We start from the raw sequence: 19,759 nt of genomic DNA on the forward strand, positions 1-19,759 counted from the left end.
CAGGGTGACAAACGAGTGTACTTGCTCTCAATGACATCGAATTACTTTGCACGAGCCAAGGGTCCCATGACCTGACATAACCTCACATTAGGTCCTAGAAATGTAAAGAAATATGGCCTTTTTAAAAGTGGCTGAGAGCATGTAATTGCTAGCAGGCTTGAGGGCTTGTCCCAAGTTTGGCTCACGACCTATGCTAGGGCAGCTGATAGCAGCCAGGATTCCTTGCTTGGGCTCTCCCATTGGGGAGAAGTTCACGTCCACATTTAATGCTGGTCCACAATTGGTTTCATAAAGCCCAGATTATTTTTTTTATTTTTTATTTTTTATTCATTTGAAAGACAGAGATCACAAGTAGGCAGAGAGGCAGGCAGAGAGAGAGAGGAGGAAGCAGGCTCTCTGCAAGAGAACCCGATGCGGGGCTCCATCCCAGGACCCTGAGATCATCATGATCTGAGCCGAAGGCAGAGGCTTCAACCCACTGAGCCACTCAGGCGCCCCAGCCCAGATTATTTTTGTGTGGTGAAAGAAATCAAATCCTTAGGAGGAAGCTTGCTGCCTAAGCACCTCTCCTCACCAGTGGTGGCAGGGGGTTGTTGGAGCAGCCAGGCTTCAGAGAATTGGCTTTCTGAGACAACGAATTTCCTCAGAGCTTTAAAAACACAGTCCCACTTTGGGCTCCTGTAGCTTGACTTTTTGTTGGCAATTATGGTTTCCTCACTTCTTGTTTTCTGCCCTACCACCTCTCCCTTCCTCTTTGTCTCCCAGCTTTTCTGGGGCATTTCTCTTCCTTCTCCCTCTTCCTCTGAATCTCCTTATTTCTGCAGTCCCCACCCTGACCCCTACCCAGACCCTCAGCCCCTTGGGAATTCCATCTTAGAGTCAGGAGATCAGGACCCTCCAATGAGCTGCGGTGCCCAAGGCACCAGTAGACTTCAACCTTGCTAATGCCCTATAGTCTGCAGGGAAGGGCCTCATGACCAATGTCTCCAGGGGCTTCCGGAGAGTATAGCTGGAGCTATCAGAGAGTTATAGAAATCTGTGCACATAATTTCTCCTATTGTTTAAATTATGCATCCCTTATAAGTTTAGACAAATAGCCCTTTCCTAATACAATGAATGGCTATTTTAGCATATATTATTAGCACTAAAGCACGGGGAGCAAAAGTGTCCTAGATATTTAAGGACTCCTCAAAAAAAAAAAAAAAAAAAAGGAGAGAGAGAGAGAACTAAGGAACCATAAACAATCGAAATGCAAAATAGCCCAACACTCTGCCACAGAAAGGATGACTAATATTCACTGAGAATGGAACGGGAGTTAGAATGTAAGTAGCTGCCTGGTCTAGGACTTGTCAAATTCAACAGATTATTATTTTCTACTTTTGAATCTTTGTTTTCTAAAGTCACCAAGGCTCTTAGTTGGATCAACCTTCATAATTTGCTGGGGAGGACCATGCTCATTGTCAAGTAAACCTCTGAATTAAAACAAAGCAAAACAAACCGCAATGTCTTTACTAATTTTTTAAAAATCTTTTGCTGCTGAGATTTTGGAAAATACATAGAATTTCTTCCTGAAAACTATGGTTGCTGAGAGGAGCTATCAATCCACTACAAATATTTCCTTCCTACCTCAATCAGTAGAAATCCCTTCTGATTTCTACTAGGGAAAGGAGTGTGTTGAAATGGGAAATGTTTATTTTTCCAATAGAAGGGATATAAGTTAACTTGGAAGCCAGAAAGGACTGAGACATGGTTGTCATCTCTCACCCAAAGCCTACCCAAATCCTTCCATTAAAGGATAACACACTCATGGAAAAGGTAACATAAGTCTCCTTCATGCATACACATATTTGATAAAGAAGAGACATATAATTTCCGACAAGCAAAATGCACTCACACTCCAAACTCCTTTTTTGCCCAGATTCCTCTTAGGTGGACCCTCAAGTATTTCTAGATTGTAATCAGAACAATTCAGTTTCAAACATACTGACCCCTTTCTCTCAGACATAGGAAGAATTCCTTTTTATTGAGCAATATTACTCAACCTTGAAATTTATCCTCAAAATCCTGGTGGGAGTGAAATGATTCGATGTCTGTGATTCACTTTAAAATTCTCCAGGAAAAAAAAAAAAAAAGAAAAGAAAAAAAGAGTGGAAGTGGATGATGAAACATGAAAGACAAAATGACAGTTGTGGTAGAAACTAGGAATTGGGTATATAGGGGGTTCATTATACTTTTGTGTGTGCGGAAAATTCTGTAAGAAAAAGATTTCTTAAAATGCTGTGTTAGGCAAAGGTGAAAAAAATTATCCCCGGCAGGGTTTCGAATAAAAACTCAGTCCGTTGGGTAGCACCTGGAATTACCCACTTAATCTTCTTTTTCCGCGAACGGAAAACGATCTTACTCCCTTTTCATTCCTCCGGCTGAAGCCGGCCATCCTCAGGCTTTCTTTCCGGCAAGCTCCCTTTTCCCAACCCATAAACTGAGCATCCAAACTCGAGGTTGGGGGCTGATTAATGGAGCTTCCGTACTCGGCTCCCCTGACTAGAGTGTAAATACCCATAAAAACTAATATCAAAAGTTTTTATTGAGCTGCTTCGTTTCCCCAAGCGTTGGGCTGAGTGGGGGCTGGAGCAGCGGGACAAAGGAGCGGCGGCTGCGCCACGAGCAGCGTCGGTGATCCTGATGGGCTCCGCGCGGGTCCCCAGAGCCAGCCAGAGTTTCTGGGGAGGACACCCGAACCAGGTAAATGCCAGTCAGGGACTCGCCTTCCACTGGGGACAGGTGTATTTATAAAGCCACGGGGGGAGGGAATGGAGAGAGGGGGTCGGGAAAATCAGAAGGGTAGGGAGAAGCCAGCCACCCCAAAGTATGTCGCCAAGCTGGTCCAGCAAGAGGAAATAGTCTTCTTCGGGACTCGGTGTGCTTGTATTTCAGGCACATGACGTTGGCTGTCCGCGTCCCCTGTGTGCGTGCGTGCATCGGATGTGCGAGTATGTGTGCGTATCAAGGCTCACACGTCGTTAGGCTGATTACAGGACAGAACGTGCGGTAAAGGTCTGAGCACACCTCTGCGTTCTCTGCTCTGTTCCCCAAGCTCATGGCTGGTCGGGTGAGTTTCCTTCCCTCGCTAGTTCCGTGCGTCACGAATTCGCAACCCGGGTCGGGGACGTAGGAGTCTTCAGGGTTCAGAGCAGACACCGACTCCCGCGGGCCCAGGCCGCGTGGCCGCCTGACTGCCTGCGCGGGTGTCTCTGCGAGAAAGCCGGGGCTCCGCGGGGCCAGGCTTACGTCCCCAACCCCTGTTTCCTTCGAACGCTCGAATGTCTTCAGTGCATTTGTTGACATAATGAACCCACAGCCCGGCGCTGGTTTCCTGTTTTGTTGCGGGGCGTGAGCATCGAGCTAGGATGGGGTTGGAGGCCGGCGGGTGGACTCCTTTCGGGTAGTGGCAGGGGCAGGCAGCTGCGGGGCCAGAGACCTCTCGCCTTTTCCCCGTCAGCGCTGCCGGGAATTCCTCCGGCGGTCCTGCGCTCTCCCAGCGCCCAGCCCGGTGACGGGGAGCTCACTCCCTGGTTGGCATCAGACCCACGGTCCACCGGCCCCGCACCTCCGCCGCCAGCTAGGGACTGCAAGAAGGCGCTTCTTCCTTCCGGCTGAGAGATTCTCGGAGTTCTTTCAGCTTCTAATGTGCTACCTCTTTTAAGCAAATGTTGAGTTTCCAGGTCCAGGTCAAGAACAGAGCGTTGGCCCCCTCGGGGCAGGCGGTCTCCCCTCACCATCACCACCACCAGCCGCAGAATCACCCAGTCCTCGCTGAGCGCGAGGGAGGCGGACCTCAGAGGCGGCAATGCTCCCTTCGCTCCAAGTTTGCGCCAACCGTGGGGAGTCTGGGCTTTGATGGCTGGCACTGTGCAGGGGGGAATTGCTCCTCCAGGGAGGCTGGGACCTGGGACTGGTTGGTCTAAAGGGGGACGGAGACTTTCCTGTTTGGGGACTTTCTGGGGGAAACACTGCAGGGCAGCGCTATGAATGGGGTCCTCCCTGGGCTTCTGCTTTTGCCAGCTGCTGTGCCCTGGTGACCTTGAAGGCCTGGGGCTGGAAGGAACCCACCTGAGGCAGGAGGAGAGCTATTCCTCCAAAAACTTGCCCTCATCAAAGCTCACTGGGGAGAGATCTTAAAGGCAAGTTGGAGTCTATGTGGGTTTTTCTGGACCTTGCACTTTCTCCAATTTTCTCCGTGTCAGCATCTGGTCATCACCAGTACCAGGTGACTTCCTACAGTCCAAAACTATCCCTACAGCCTTGGGTCTTTTGCTGCCTCATTAATGCTTCAAATGCACAAAAAATCTGGAGTGAGAGCTTGAGCAAGTGACTCTGGAGGCGCCATTTCTCTGCCCACTGGCCAGCTAAGTTTCTTCAGGACCTACCCTTCCTCCTTAAGCTTCTGCCCTGTTGGGCGAGCCCCAAAGCCCACCACGAACAGAGCAGCCCCACTTTTCTCTTTCCTAAGCAGTCTAGTCAACCACAGATTCTGAGATACGATTTGGTTTGGGTGTTTTTCCTTCTCTCTTGTTCTCTTTCTCTCTTAGCCAGCCTCAGCTCCTCAGCCATTTCCACTCCCCCCCTTTGGATCTTTCTTCCTTTGCCATTATCTCCATGCCCCCCACCCCTCCTGCGGTGGGAGAGAGAGGGTTAAGATGTTCTGCAAATGCAGCTCGTAAAGCTGCTTGGATACATTAGAAACACATGAATATCCTGAAATACAAAGTGTCTTTAAAACCAGGGGAGGAATGTTTATCCTAATGCTGGATGGATGCAGAGAAACAGTGCCAGGGACTAGTGCTGACAGCCTCCTCCAAGTTAAAGTGAGAGCAGGTAAATTTCATTTGCTAGTGAAAATCAAACTCGATTAAAACCTGGTTTTCTTTTGTCCTTTTCTCGTCCAACCCTGAAAGCCTAGGGCTCTGTGACCCAAGCTGGCAGCGAATACCATCACCTCCCACCGCCCAAAAAAACACAGCCAAGGTCTCTTTCTTCAGCAGGAGGTTCCAGGGCAGCAAAAACCCTGCAGGGCACCCTGGCCTGCACTAGGAGGTTAGAAGCCATGCCTGCCAAGGATCTGGCAAGGGAAGGGGTCTGGCAGCTCCTGGAACAAAGGCCAAGCCACTAAGATGCCGCCCTCTGATCTTGCCCATGCTGCCCACTCAGGGCTCCTCCGGAAGAAATCAGGGAGCCCCAGACAAAGCCTAACTCTACTCCTGCCGCCCTGTTGCTCAATGGCACTGTGCCCGCAGATGCAGATCCCAGTGGGTACCCTGACGTCCCCAGCCTAGCCCACAAAGAGTCTGAGGATAAAATTGCCATCTCCAAGATTCAGGTTGATGGTGCCTCCCTGCAGGGCTATCGGAATCCATGAGCCTGACAGACAAAAAAAGCAGAGAGATGGCTTCAGAGGATCAGACCCAACTAGCTCTGCAGGCAAGTGAGTCTTGATCTCGCCTTTAGAAAAAGAGGAAGAACGTTAGGAGAATCTGTGCTTGCTTCCAAGGCACACCCCTTCACCACACACTTCTTCACTGCCCTCCAACATTTCTTTTCCCACAGAAAACCAGTTTGGTGGCTGTCTGGAAGAGCTAAGAGGTAAAGAAATAGTATTAGGAACCATTAATGAATCTCATATTTCCCTGGCCAAAGGACACGAAGGGAGAGAGATTTTCTTGCTTCAAAGTGAGTAGAAATTCTAGAAACTAAGACCCAAAATTATTCACAGAACTCATTCAAATTCTAGAAACTATCCCCACTGGTCGGTGGCTACAACCCGACATCCAACAGGACCTGCGGATTTAAAAACAGTGAAGGCACACCAGGACACCATTGACTTGCTTGGTTTAAAAAAAAAAAAAAAAATCATTGCATACATATATCGAGATCCAAGACAAAAAAGGGAACAAGCAGGCTGCCTCCCTCTAAGTAACCATGCCTTTAAAGTGTTTATAAGTTGATAGAAAGATATGGGGAACTAAGAAAATGTCCAAATTACTTGATCGCTAGAGATCTACCGCAAAGCTCAATAAATAATTCAGGAGCCGACAAGTTTCGGGAGCAAAACCTAATTCGAGATGCAAACCAAAAACTTCCCGCAGCGCCAGTCCCTCCCAGACAAACCTGCTTGTTGCTTCTCAGCAGACAAGATGAAATCTTGTCTCACCATTTTTGGTGAGGAGGGACCCAGTCGACTTTGGCAGTCCGTGGAGCTGGGGCCCTTCCTCTGCATCCTGGGCTCGGTCTCCGGTGAAGTGGGGAGAGGGAGGGAGGAATGTGGAGCTGGCCTTGGCCGCTGTGTGCACCAGCAGCTGCGCCATGGCCAGAGGTGAGCTGGCACAGGCGCCGGCTGGTGGGGGCTCCCTGTGCTGTGTTTTCGTTTTTCTGGGTCTGGCTGGAAAACAGAAGAGGCTCGAAGCCTGGGCCAAGAGAGCAGGGTGGAGGCAGAGAAGAAGAGTCTGTAAACACCGCCCCAAAATCTTCACAAAAGCGAGGGGAAAAAAAAAACAAAACTGGGTAACCAAGCAGAGCAAGAAAGAGTAATTCCAAAGAAAAAAGAATCAAGAGTGAGAGAAGGAAGGTGAGCAGTGGGCCTTGCGGCAGCTCCCTGAATCTCCCCGCTCGCATGGCAGTTCTCACACCGGCTAGACTGCAACTTTCAACTTGACCTTGGCCTCTAGCCGTGTCTGTCCCGTATGTAAAACAGCCCTCAAGTCCTCAGGAACTGGGGCCTCGAACCCTATCCTGTCTCTTTGTCACTGTGAGTTTTACAATGCCACTTGGAGGAAGGAAGGGGGGCGAACAGGGCCGGAAAATAACACCAAAATCAAGTCCCTACAGAGGCTAGTTCCTTAGTCTGCAAATGGCCATTCAGGGAGGAGGTAAACTGGAGGCAGATCAATATTTACCCGGAGCTACTAAAAAGGCAGGACGGAAAAGGTACGCTGCGTACATGTATGATGGGAGGGGGTGTCATAGAAGGCTTTATTGGGCAGCACTTAAACATTGGTCCCGGCAAACCCAAGGATCAAGGCAGATAAAAGCTGGAGCCCAGCCTCATTGGTCTGGGCTCTGCAGGAAAACCAGGAGCCTTAGGGAGCAGATCAGGGCAGGGAATAGGGGCTGGGCACATTTGCAACACTCTGAGCTTCTGGCTGAGTCTGCAAGCTAGAATGGGATGGCAAGTCCACACTTCTGATGCCCATCCCAATGCCCTGGGATGAAAGGGAGTCCAGCACTCTCCCCAAACCTGATATTCCTGTAGAATACACCCACTTTCACTTTGAACGTATGTTTCCCTTCTGGACATTTGATCAGCTCACAGCCTCCACAATCAGTAATGGAAGTATGTAACCCCAAAGCAACAGGACCCCCAGAATCCCCCACCAAAAAATGATGGCTGCTTGGTTCTTCCACCGCCAACACCCCACCGTGTTCTCACGACAGGGTCTGCATTTTCCAGATACAGAGGAAAGACTTCTCTGGCTGGTTCTTGGACAGAGGAGGAGTGGGCACCCTCTCTGCAGGCTGGAGACAATGCTCTCCCCAGTTCTACTTGGGTGGAAGGCATGAAATAGTTCCATCAAGCCCCCTTCTCCTGTTCCAAAATGAAGTGAAATGAGGAGTGTCCAGGTGCCTGAAGAACGGGCTCCAGCCCAAGATCTATGAAGCCTCATTAGGCCCTAGAAAGGGAGTCCCAATCAGCACCCGGGGCTGTTCCTTTTAAACTTTCAGGACAGGGCAGCCTGGTTGGAGATGCAGGAGCACCAGAGAATATTGCGCACAGATTGCTTCCAAGTCTCTGGAGAAGGAAGAGTTGTTATCAGGGCAGAGTGTGGCACAGTCTCTATACCTAAGTGTGAGCGTCTGATCAGAGTACACTTGAATATGAGTGCGTGTGTCAGTGTGGGTGTGAGGGCGTCGTTCTGACACCCTATGGGCCTAAGTGCAAGTGTATGAACTTGCCCGCCAGCACTGTAGACAGGAAAGCCGAGAGCGCTCATAAACACAGTCCAAGCTTTCCAGGGGAACGTCCTGGGACCCATGAGCCAGGCGCATCCGCAAATGCCCCGCTACGATCCCCTGGAGGGAGTCAAATCTTGACGCTCTCGAAGCCGAAAGCGCTAGTGTCCACGCTACGGCCCCACCGCAGAAAGACTCGCGGATACCTGGAAAGAAAACAGCTTCAAAGGCCCCAAGAAACATCCAGCCTGGACTACGCCCTATTTTCGCTTCTATCCCATCCCCAGCCGCCCGTCGATTTACCTGACCTACTCCTACTGCTTCAGGTCTCCACGCAACAGCGCGCCGCCGTCCCCTCCCCGCCTAATTCTGTCCTGGGCCCCACTGGGACAGAGGAAGGGAAGAGGGAGCGGCAAGGAGGCCGCCCTTCTTTCCCTACCCCACCCGCCGTCTTCCGCCCCCACTCGCCCGCGTCCCCCGCCTCTCCCCGGGGTGAATGGTTCGCGGCCGCGGCGGGCGCTGGCGCTGGCGCTGGGGACGGCGCGGGCGGCGGCGGGGACCGCGGGTGCATAGCGCAGAACCCGGGTTGGAGCCGCCCGCTTTGCATACGCCGTGGGCGGAGCGGGGTGGGGGCGGGCCAATGGGCGGCCGCCTGGCGCGACCCCGCGGGGCGCGATCCGCCCCCCTCGCTCGGGCCCCGGCCCCGCGCCGCGCGCTCTTCACTTCTTGGGGGCTTTTTAAAACAGCGCCACTGGGGTCTTCTCCATGCGGCTCGGGCTATGACAGCCTCCGTGCTCCTCCACCCCCGCTGGATCGAGCCCACCGTCATGTTTCTCTACGACAACGGCGGTGGCTTGGTGGCCGACGAACTCAACAAGAACATGGAAGGGGCGGCGGCGGCGGCGGCGGCGGCAGCGGCGGCGGCGGCGGCCGGGGCCGGGGGCGGGGGCTTCCCCCACCCGGCGGCTGCGGCCGCGGGGGGCAACTTCTCGGTGGCAGCGGCGGCCGCAGCGGCTGCGGCGGCCGCAGCTAACCAGTGCCGCAACCTGATGGCGCATCCGGCGCCCCTGGCGCCGGGCGCCGCGGCCGCCTACAACAGCGCGCCCGGGGAGGCGCCCCCGTCGGCCGCCGCCGCCGCCGCTGCCGCCGCCGCCGCCGCCGCCGCCGCCGCGGCTGCGTCGTCCTCGGGAGGGCCCGGCCCCGCGGGCCCAGCGGGCGCCGAGGCCGCCAAGCAGTGCAGTCCCTGCTCGGCGGCGGCGCAGAGCTCGTCGGGGCCCGCGGCGCTGCCCTACGGCTATTTCGGCAGCGGCTACTACCCGTGCGCCCGCATGGGCCCGCACCCCAACGCCATCAAGTCGTGCGCGCAGCCCGCCTCGGCCGCCGCTGCTGCGGCCGCCTTCGCTGACAAGTACATGGATACCGCCGGCCCTGCGGCCGATGAGTTCAGCTCCCGCGCTAAGGAGTTCGCCTTCTACCACCAAGGCTACGCGCCCGGGCCTTACCACCACCATCAGCCCGTGCCTGGCTACCTGGATATGCCGGTGGTGCCCGGCCTGGGGGGCCCCGGCGAGTCGCGCCACGAGCCCCTGGGTCTTCCCATGGAAAGCTACCAGCCCTGGGCGCTGCCCAACGGCTGGAACGGCCAAATGTACTGCCCCAAAGAGCAGGCGCAGCCTCCCCATCTCTGGAAGTCCACTCTGCCCGGTAAATGGCGCCCCCTTCTCAACCCCGGTCCTCCGGCTCTGCTCCAGCTTCTCTGCCCCTCGCTCCCGGGTCACCCTCCTGCCCCTCTGCTCTCCCCCTCTCCCGGCCTGTCCTGGGGGGCGCTGCACCCCTGGACGCCCGACCCTGGCTGGCTGGCGCGGCCCGCCCTGCCCTTGAGTTAGGCTGGCTCCTAGCTCTCCCTGGGTGAGGGATGGCTGGGAAGAAGCTTGTGGGACCCTGGCGGGCTCCCTTTTCTCTCTGCGCCCCGCCCTCCCCAGCCCTTGACATCGACTTAAGGATGGAAAATTGACCTGGAAACTGTTTCCCAAATTGCCCGTATTCGTTCTCTCGAAATGGCTTCACTGTAGAAGCATCAAGTGTTGGGGCTTGGGGTGTGCAGAGAGGAGTCAAGCATAGAAGTGTTGTCCCCTGGCGCTAAGGTGTGGGCCGCTGGGCCAGGAGATCAAGCGAACCCAGCGCGCTGTGCGGACAGGATGGCCCGGTTGGGGTGGTCATTGGAGTCCTAGGCGATTTCGTTTCAGTGCAGAACTAACCACCCTCCCCACCGACCCTCCAGGTTGTAGTGGAAAGCTGGATTGTGCAATGCATGGCAAAGGGCAGCTGGGCGCGGCAAGGGGGGTGGCTCAGATTGAGCTGTCGCCTGTGTCCTGGCCTGGGTATGATCCCTGTGTAACTTGCCTTCTTCCCTATCTTCCAGACGTGGTCTCTCATCCCTCAGATGCCAGCTCCTACAGGCGGGGGAGAAAGAAGCGTGTCCCCTACACCAAGGTGCAATTAAAAGAACTGGAACGGGAATATGCTACAAACAAATTCATTACCAAGGACAAACGGAGGCGGATATCAGCCACAACAAATCTCTCTGAGCGGCAGGTTACAATCTGGTTCCAGAACCGGAGGGTCAAAGAGAAAAAAGTCATCAACAAACTGAAGACCACTAGTTAATGGATTAAAAGTGGAGCAAGAGGGCAACTTGAAGAAATGCTTCAGAACTGGTTGCTTTGCCCAGAGAATGAACGTAATTCTTAATAATAATAATTGAAGAATTGGAAAGAGAAAGAGAAAGACACTGGCATTTTGCTTTCCTAAGGGGGATCTCTTTCTCCTTGGTGGAATCTACAACTCTTTTAAAACTTTGCTCTAAGAAAAGGTAAAGACTTCCAGTTCTCCCGCCAGCCCCACCAGACCGTTAAATGACAAACTCTAGAGTCAAATGTCAACCCCCAAATATGCAATTTCAGATAAGTTACGCATTTACTGAAACTTGTAAGTATTTATGTGACCATAATATTTCAAGATACTGTGTTATATGGTAATAATCCAAAAGCTGGTTACAAAAGCAAGAGGCTGTTGTAAACATCTGTTTGTCCTTGGGTCGCCATTGCCATCCTCTTTGCATGTTAAGTGACTGCTCAGGTAAATCTTAGTGAAATTCCTACCACCATTACATATTCTGCAAAACATCTTATGTATAGATTTAGAAGGGGAGAGAGAAGAAGGTACTGCAATAATGATCTTGGGCTATTTACAATGAAAAAAGGGAGACAAGGCTTTTCTGAGGATCATTTGTCTTGGTAGTAAATACAACCAGCTGAGCCTTTGAGGCTACAAGGAAACCCCAGGTTGGGAATGCTCTTCTGACAATAATTTTAAATTGCTTAGAACAGCCATATTTTGTGGCATTTTGGATTATATTTTTTGCTTGATAGAATTTGCTTTCCAAAGAATTTAATAACTTTGAAAAAAAAATACTGAAAGCCTCAAATGTTTCATAGAATTCACTTTATCCGATCTCCTGAGAGGTCCGCCCCGACATGGCGAACCTTGGTTTCAAGAGAATTCATGTTTCATTTAAATTGGTATTTCCAAATATTTACTAAACGTTTTGCTGGAGAGTAATTTTGCTTTTTTTATTTTTTAGAAAACTCAGAACGGAAATCCATTCCCCTTAAACATTTAGATGTTTACATTCTATATTTTGAACTATTAAGGGATTAGTATTTTTTCCTTGTTTATTGTGTTATAAGACTACGTTAGGAAGTTTAGGGATTCATCTTTACAGCACATTTTTAATCAAGCAGTTATTTCAACCAGCACATTCATTTTGTTCACATTCACTATAAAATGCTATCTTGTAAATAAAGACATTCAGCACACTGTGAAAATGTATTTGTGCACCTGCTTTTCAAACATTTTTACTAAAAATAATAATGAAAAAGAACCTTAGACCTGTAGATAGTGATATAGAAGTATTAATTATGGTAATTAAATAGTCACTGCCATTAAAATCTGAAGGAAATACTCGTTATTTTCCAAGCTAAACGTGCACTGCACAGAAAGAAAAGGAGCGGGTTTGTCCTGTACAAACCAAGGACCATTCTTTTCTGTTACTATTCAGCCTTTTTTTGGTTGTTGTTACTACAAATTTTTAAGCAAAAGGAGAAATCCCTCATAACTAAAATCCTAAAAATTTGGATAAGTGCTTCAGGAGAGTTAAAGTGTTAAGCATTCTGAAAAGGAGAAAGAAGAAAGGAGGAAGAGATAGTATAAATTTCCAGGCTCACTGTGGAAAATGAAAACCAGTTGTTGAGTATCAGTGATGCCCAGGCTGTAGTATTTTAAAATCTGTTGTTGGGTCTGCATGTGTCTGAAAGGGCAGGTTTTGATATTTGTTGAAATGACAGGACTAGGAAAGGCCTTAAACCTTGACCTTGACGAAAAAAGACAATTTGTGACCTTGACTTTTGACAGCTCATGAATTGGCCTCGGCTGGATTAGTAGATCAAGGGCGCCACCTCGCGTTGACAAGCTTCCTTGTAATTCTTCAGCTTCAAGGGACTCAAAAGGTCTTACCTCCTTGACTCCTTGTTTTAGAGATTTAGTACTCATTTCTTTGGCTCCAGATGGAACAAATTTGAATATATGTAAGTTATACATGTGCCTGTATATATGTGAATATATATTATATATGTGTATACATGTATACATTTGCATATCGGTGCTCGTGTGTGCTTGTATATATATTTGTAGAATCTGTACAGATACAGTATCACTAATTACCGATGATCCAAGATGTTGTAATTTAAGGTGATTTCTAGAGTTGAGGTACAAAATGTACTTTCCATGATGAAGTTTTGCTCCTTTTCTTTAATGGCCAAGTATGATTTGTCTTCACAATGCTTGCTCTGCATCAGATTTCTGCAGATCTGCTTTAAAGCTGTACATTTTTGTTACAGTCTAAAAGGTGTTCTTAAATAACCATTCTTTCTTGGCCCTCACCCTCCAAGGTGGTCTACCATCCTAATTAGAGCTATAGGGGAGTCTATACTATACGGCAAATAAAAAGTTTCAGATGCCTTACTAACTCTAGAGTTCTAGAGTTACATTTCAGAAATTCAAAGAAACTCACCTCTTAAGAGGTCAGTATGGAGAGCTTAAAGATCTCATATCTACAACATGACCATAATATGGATGCAGGAGAGTTATCCTGGATAGCTCAGAGCTGGGTGGTGTGTGCAGTCTTATACCGGAGCTTGTGAAGCTGCTGTTCGATTTGTGGAAGAAATAGATACATTTAATATTAACAATCACCATCAAAACTATAGTAAATACTGTATCTACTACTTACTGTCCCCCAACAACAACACATCAGGTGCTGCGTTTAGAGTTATGAATAATACATATGTATGTTTCATAGTTAATATACACAGTGGGTGATGTGTTTTGTTAAATTCATGCTATATGTATATATAGATATATCTATAGATATATCTATATATATAGTCTATCTACATATAGATAGACTATATATATGTGTGTGTGTTGGTGGAACCAGGAACCTTAGGACGCAGACATTTTGAGATGAGGTTAATTTTATCTTTATGTCAGAGGAAAGTAATTGTGAGTCAAAAAACCGCATTTAGCATTTTATGGGAAAAAATATCGGTTGGTTAGAAACCTGGCTGACGGAAACCTCCCCAACCTGAAGACTTAGAGCTTCTTTATAGGTGGAGAATTATAGAATCTCTAAAGCTGTCTCAGAATCAGCATGGTCTTGCAAACGTACATATGGAATGGGATTGTGAAGTGCAATCCAGGTTTGCTGTCCTGAAAGTGGATTTTCACTCTACTTGTGGAAACAAATGAAAATAATTCTTCAGATCAAGCTCCCCACATCGTGTGCCCCAGCACTCACTCCCTTTCTAAATGAGCTGCCATCGAGCCAAAGTAACCGCTTTCTCCCCCAAATGTTTAAAGTGGTGGAAAATCTCCCTGAAAACTGGATCATACTGTGTGTTTGCGGAACAGCTCCAAAGGGGACTCTTTTGTTGACGGGGGATATTTTTCTTTAGATGTAAGAAATATTCTGAGCCTCAGGCCTAGGAAGGAGGCCAGCAGCAGCTCTGCAGCCGGAATACCGCCCCTTCCACAATCCATCGCAGGAACTCTGGGTAAAGTAGTAGTTTTCTTTTTTCTTTCTTTTTTTTTTTTTTCTCTCTTCGGTTTTTGAACCTAATGACAGAAGATATGTCAGGGTTTGTGTTTTTGTCTTTCCCTGTTCTGAAAGGGTTGTTAATGATGTCCGTCTTACCTCACTCCCCTCTTCTTTAAAATTCCCATGGATGTACCCTATAACCTGAAGCAAACATGGATTATGGTGGCTCCCTAATGCCCAAATAGCAATTAGCCTAAACCTTTAGAAAAGAAGACATCCAGGAGGATTCCACATAAGAATAATGACATGGGACACCAGGATAGTGTTGTGGAATAGCTGATTCAAAATTTATTTTTTCCTAAAAGGGAAACCTTTTCTGAACGACACATTGTAAATATGGAAATAGCATTTTCATCTATTAAATTTGCAAAGATTTTTAATCCTGTAATGGCCTACCATTTGAAAAATTGTAAACGTGGAACTTAAAAAAAAAAAAACACCTTTCCCATATGCTCTTAATTCTGTCAAATTTATTAAGGTATTTGAAGTGGATGATTGTAAAATGTCACTTTGCATTTAACTACTATTTATACCTGATGCAGAACTGAAGCCATCCGTTTAAATTGTTTAAAAAAAAAAAAAACAGAGAAGCAGTAATTTTTTAAAGAATGGGGAAGGAAAATTATTCTTTTTTTTAAAAATTCAACCTAATTGAAGTGTTTTCTTAAAAATTCACGAGGCAGTGAAATTCAGCTGGGGTGATACGTATGTGTGCGGGTAATGAATGACACAGATTTCACCGTATAATGTGCGTGCAGATCACACCCTGCTGCGTGTGTTTGGAGGGTTCGGTGAAGATGGGGCGTCTCGCTCCCTCTCTACGAATTCCCGAGTTTTGAAGCGGACACGAACGCTGTCCCGGACTGCTAAAGCCCAGACCTGGTGGGTTCAGAGGCGCCCTTCCGGATTTGCGGACCTCTAAGCGAAAGACGCTAGGGGCTCCCTGATTTATGCGCATTCCTTTAAAGTTGATCGAATGCATGTCAGCAGCCCAAGACCTGGAGAATCAGAGAAATGTGCAGCGAGTAGCCCACATCCCATTTTTCATAAGCAGTGATGTAACTAGCGTTCTCCAAGCGGCCTGGGGAGATTTATGCCTAGGTTTTAGGACCCGCCGGCAATAATGAAGTTTTCAGCTGCTAGGCCGCCGGGCAAATAAGAGCCGGCCTCGTTCTTGATGAAAACACCCACTTTCTGAGGGGCTGCTGCAACCGTCGCACGTCCACCCCGCGCCGCCGAATGCCTGCGAGGTGTTCGCTCTTTTTAATCTGATTTTTGAAGGGAAGAGACAAGACGCTGGCACGGGAAAATCCCTCCACGGAAGCCGCTAAGGCCTTGTCACGGCCGATGTCCCTTCTCCCCGGCTCCGTTGCGCCGCGGAAGGCGCGACCCAGCCGGCAGAACGCATTCCGGCCGCCTCTCCCGGACGCTCGAGCCTTCGCGGGCGGCGGGGCGCGGCGCGGGGCTCGCGCGCGTGCGGGGCGGTGGAGCCGCCGGAGAGGCGCCGCCGCAAGTCGCGCCCCAGGGCAGAGGCGACGCTCAAAATCCTCCCGGCTTCTAAATGAACCCTCTCCTCAAAATGGAGGCTCAAACCCGAACAGAGCCGGCCTTGCGCCGCAGGCTCGTGTGTGCGAGGAGGCGCGCAGGGGCGCGTCCGGCCGAGGTCAAGGCGCCCGACCCGCAGGCCCGCGCCAGGCGGACCCCGGAGGGCCCGGCCGGGCACCCGCGCCGGGGAGTCGCCCCGCAGCTGCAGGCTGACGTCACGGGCGCCCGAGAGCGGGCCTTCGCGGGCCTCTCGAGGCGTTATTTGATGAGAACAAGCCGATTCAAGCGAGTGTTTTGTGCGGGTGCCCGCTTCTCCGCCCCGCCCCGCCCTCCCCGAGAGAATAATCGGGTATTTAATCTCTCCCGGTCTTAATTCTTGGCAGCGTGGAAGGTGGTTTGCACGGGAAATAAAACTTGACAGGAGCATTTTCTCTAAAAGGGGTTCTGAGACGGGCTGAAAAGAAACCGTGTTTTTCTCTACCAAATACTTCCGCTTCCTAAACCCCGGGCCGAGGGGTGGGGTGACATCCGAGGGAGCCGAGAGCGAGCTGGGCGCGCAGGACCACGCGGTGGACCCGAATCCGGGCGCTCCGGGCAGCCCCGAGTCTCCGCCTGGGCCTGGGCCGGGAAGCAGCCTCGGGCCTCGCTGCGCCCAGCGCCTCTGCGGCTCGGCCCTGCCGTAGGCCCGGCGCTGCCAGCAACCCGCCCCCAAGACCCCGCTCCCGGGAAGCTGGCACCGGCGGGGGCCCGGCTGGCACCCAAAGTAGTACCCTGGCATGGGTTAAGGGCGGCTGGGGTCAAAAGAGAGAAGGAGGCTCTAGGGAGGGCCTCGGACCGCTTGGCTTTAGCTCTGAGCCTTTTAGCCCAGGGGAGTTGGGAACCAGAGCTCGCAAAAGGAGGTGGTGAGCGCGCTGCTGGGGGCTTTGTCTCGGCTGCAGGTCTGCAGATACTGCACGAAATGGAGGGGGCCGGGGGGGTGAACGGCGCAGCATGCGTGGGTTGTTCGGGCTGCTATTGGGTGGGAGAAGCTGGAGACAGCAGAATCCCCCCTCCCGGCAGCTCAGAGAGGGCCCTCCCCTCGCACCACAAAGGTCAAGTCCTCGGCACCATGGCCGCCTCCACGGTCAGGGCCGCGGCAGACGCGGAAAGGCACAGGACCCACACTTGGCCGGCTGCAAGCAGGTTCTGACAGCCCGGGCTCTTGGACTGGAGGCTGGGTTCTTTTCCTGGCTTCCCACTCCGTCGCTCCCAGGCCGACTGAAAAGGAGTTCCCGAAGCCAGGGTTGGCCCAGGCTATGTCCCCATCGAGTCCTGGAAGAGCGAGTCCAGGAGACTTCGGAGCCGGTGGAGGTGTAACCCCAGCGAGAGGCAGCGCCAGCAAGCTCAGGAGAGCGGATGTGGCTGGATCCAAGTTCTGGGCTCCGGCAGAAACACGGGACCCGCAGGGCCTGTGGGCCAGCAGGGCCTGGAATAGGATAGCGGTGCAAGGACCCTGCTGGGAACCTCTCTTAAGGTCCTTGAGTCCAGGTCGCTCCTTCAAGTGCAGGCTGATGCTTTGTGCACTTTGATGCTCTTCTTCTCCTGCCTAAAATCTGGGCCAAGAAGTGAGGTGCATTCTGCTAAAGGTAAAAATCCCTGACTCCAGGGTCCCCTTAAACCCACTGGCTGTGTTCTGGCCGGGTGGGAGCCCCTGCCCTCTGCCCACAGCTTGCCTGTAGCAGGTCCCACATCAGGCCCAGTGATAAACAGATAGCTTATGCGGGATCTGCCCTGAGTTTATTGTTCCAGGTGAATCAAACCCTGCAAAGGATTTCATCTTTTTTTCACAGAAGACAGAAAAGCTGGGCTTTAACCCAGCCACACGGATGGAGCAGGGCCTTGAGGGGACACTAGCTGGAGGAATTGTGCATGGATATGTACCATCACAGAACTGTCTGGAAAGGCATGTAGGGGAGACCCCTAGGGCAGGGATGCACCCGGCTTGGGCTCACTCTTCAAGTCTGGAATGTGAGCCAGGGATTGCCTCCCTCCGGGTAGAAGCAGAGGAGCCTGGGGAGCTGCCCGAGGAGACAGCTGGAGCTTGGGGCATGGAGGCTTCTTGTGAGGCACAGCTGAGGGCCAGGGCTGCCTTCTGGTTGGGCCGCCCTCTTTTGTCCTCTTTATTACAGATACCCTTGGCTGCAGAAACCCGTTTGGGCCGAAATTTCAAGGAGAATGGAAAGCAGACACTGAGAGCCAGTGCTTTGTCCTTCAAAGTTTCCCCTACTTCGTTTGTTCCCATTTGATAAGGGAGGGGCGGTTTTTTTAAATATATATATATAATGAATCTACTAGAAATAAAAATAGCTCTTCTCAAAGGAAGTAACTCTCTCCCATCAGTTTGGGACCTACTAAACTAAATATAACCAGATCGCTTGCATGTCTGAAACCCTCAACTGAGCCCTATGCCCCACTCTTCCGTGGTCAGGGGGAGGACATGGACTTCTTCAGATGTTTAGGGGCCTTGGAGAATTGAATCTGTGAATCAGATGAGAACCAACCATAAGGTCAAGTTCAAGGCATTACCTGTTCCTGTGCTATAGGGAAGAATAAAGGAGCTGGTAGACAGGAGGGTGCTTCACCAAGCCAAGAGGACAATAAGTTAACCACTGCCTCCACCTAGTATTAAAGAGAGGGTCTTCTCATATCTCATCGTAGCCTCTGTGCCATCTCTGGACAGTGCCTGGAAATGTGATAGATCGGCCATGATCTGCTAGTAGACTGTTTCCTGAGAACAAATACTGGGAGATGTCTTGGACTTTCACGAGCAGCCCATTACCCAGAACCACCATGGAGGAAGACACACCTCCAGACACCGCCCATCTGGACGGAGACAGCTCCCAAACAGAAGCCTGGCCTCCATCCCTACAAAAGACTCAGTGGCTGTTTTACCCTGGGCCACCAGTTGCCTTTTGCACCTGTGTGCAATATGGTCACTGGGGTTGAAACAGTCTTCTGCGGCGCTTTCTAGAAATAGGTGTGACATTTAGGGACCAAGGTAGCTAGGGGCTCCAACAAGAAAAGGCAAAAGAAAAAAAAAATGGGGCCCTAAGTGATCCACAGATAAATGACTGTAGATCTTTCCAAGCGAGTTTTGGTTTGTCCAGTGAGCCTGATCCCTCCGAGGCTGGCTGCCATCCAGAAGCTAGGTCCCAAGAAGAGAAGGAGGGCGTACTGGAGAATGAGAAAAAGGACATGGTAGAGCCTTGGAATGTAGTGTTCAGAAGAGTGAGGTAAGAGATCTAGTTCAGATCCCTGGAGGAGGTCTAAACTGGCCGGTGGCAGGGGTGGGATGGAATGGGTGGGTCAGGACCCTAACAGTCCTCTTTGTCTGTGCTTGAGTACTGGGTGCCATCCAGTGTCACCTCCATTGTTGCTCAGCCTAGGAGGGGTATCAGAAAAGGCAGGATGCTGCAGAAGGGGGGACTCTGCTGGAAAGAGGAGGATGGGGAGACAGGTGAGCAGGAGCTGCCAGGAGACAGGATCAGCTAAGGAGGGAATGCGGTGAGCTGGCAACCCGGGGTTGGCCCTCACACTATTGACTACAAGCAGACCAGTCAAGGGGCTGCAAGGGCAGGTATTGGGGACCTCGGGTTCTCAGATTTGGGGGTTAACGGGCCAGTCCCAGCACCCAAGCTGGCACCTAGGAGAAAAGAGGGCAACCCAGCAGCAGTGCCACTTGGGGTTGGGAACCCCAGAGTCTGGAGTTGCTCCCTGCTCACTGCTCTGTTCCCTCTTGGAGTGAGCAGGTGTTAAGCTGCCTATCAAGTGACAGTCCTTTCAGCTCTGGCCCCTCGAATGACTGGGCTGGAAACGCCCCCAGCATGACAACCCCCCAGTGAAAAAGGCTCATGGTGCCCTGGTGTGCACTGACCACACCACGGCTACCCAGCCTGGGCTCTGCCAGCAGGCACCCTTCGGCTACAAAAACAAGTGGAGGCAGCAGTGCTGGGC

At 51.1% G+C, this 19,759-nt stretch overlaps 1 protein-coding gene across 1 annotated transcript; it reads left to right on the forward strand.

Moving 5' to 3' along the window:
- Positions 1-8,698: 8,698 nt before the first annotated feature.
- Positions 8,699-12,789, forward strand: HOXA13 (homeobox A13). The gene is made up of 2 exons (XM_032305200.1): positions 8,699-9,708; positions 10,427-12,789. The coding sequence occupies exons 1-2, from the start codon at positions 8,784-8,786 to the stop codon at positions 10,669-10,671; spliced, it is 1,170 nt and encodes a 389-aa protein (XP_032161091.1). The 5' UTR covers positions 8,699-8,783; the 3' UTR covers positions 10,672-12,789.
- Positions 12,790-19,759: the final 6,970 nt, after the last annotated feature.

The sequence above is a fragment of the Mustela erminea genome, chromosome 11 (assembly GCF_009829155.1).
Source record: "Mustela erminea isolate mMusErm1 chromosome 11, mMusErm1.Pri, whole genome shotgun sequence".
Lineage (NCBI taxonomy): Eukaryota > Metazoa > Chordata > Mammalia > Carnivora > Mustelidae > Mustela > Mustela erminea.

Excerpts from the sequence above, each read along its gene's own strand:
- HOXA13 (XM_032305200.1), top strand. The coding sequence starts at position 8,784 with ATGACAGCCTCCGTGCTCCTCCACCCCCGCTGGATCGAGCCCACCGTC. Across the intron at positions 9,709-10,426 it reads CTGGAAGTCCACTCTGCCCG|ACGTGGTCTCTCATCCCTCA; the intron begins GTAAATGGCGCC and ends CCTATCTTCCAG.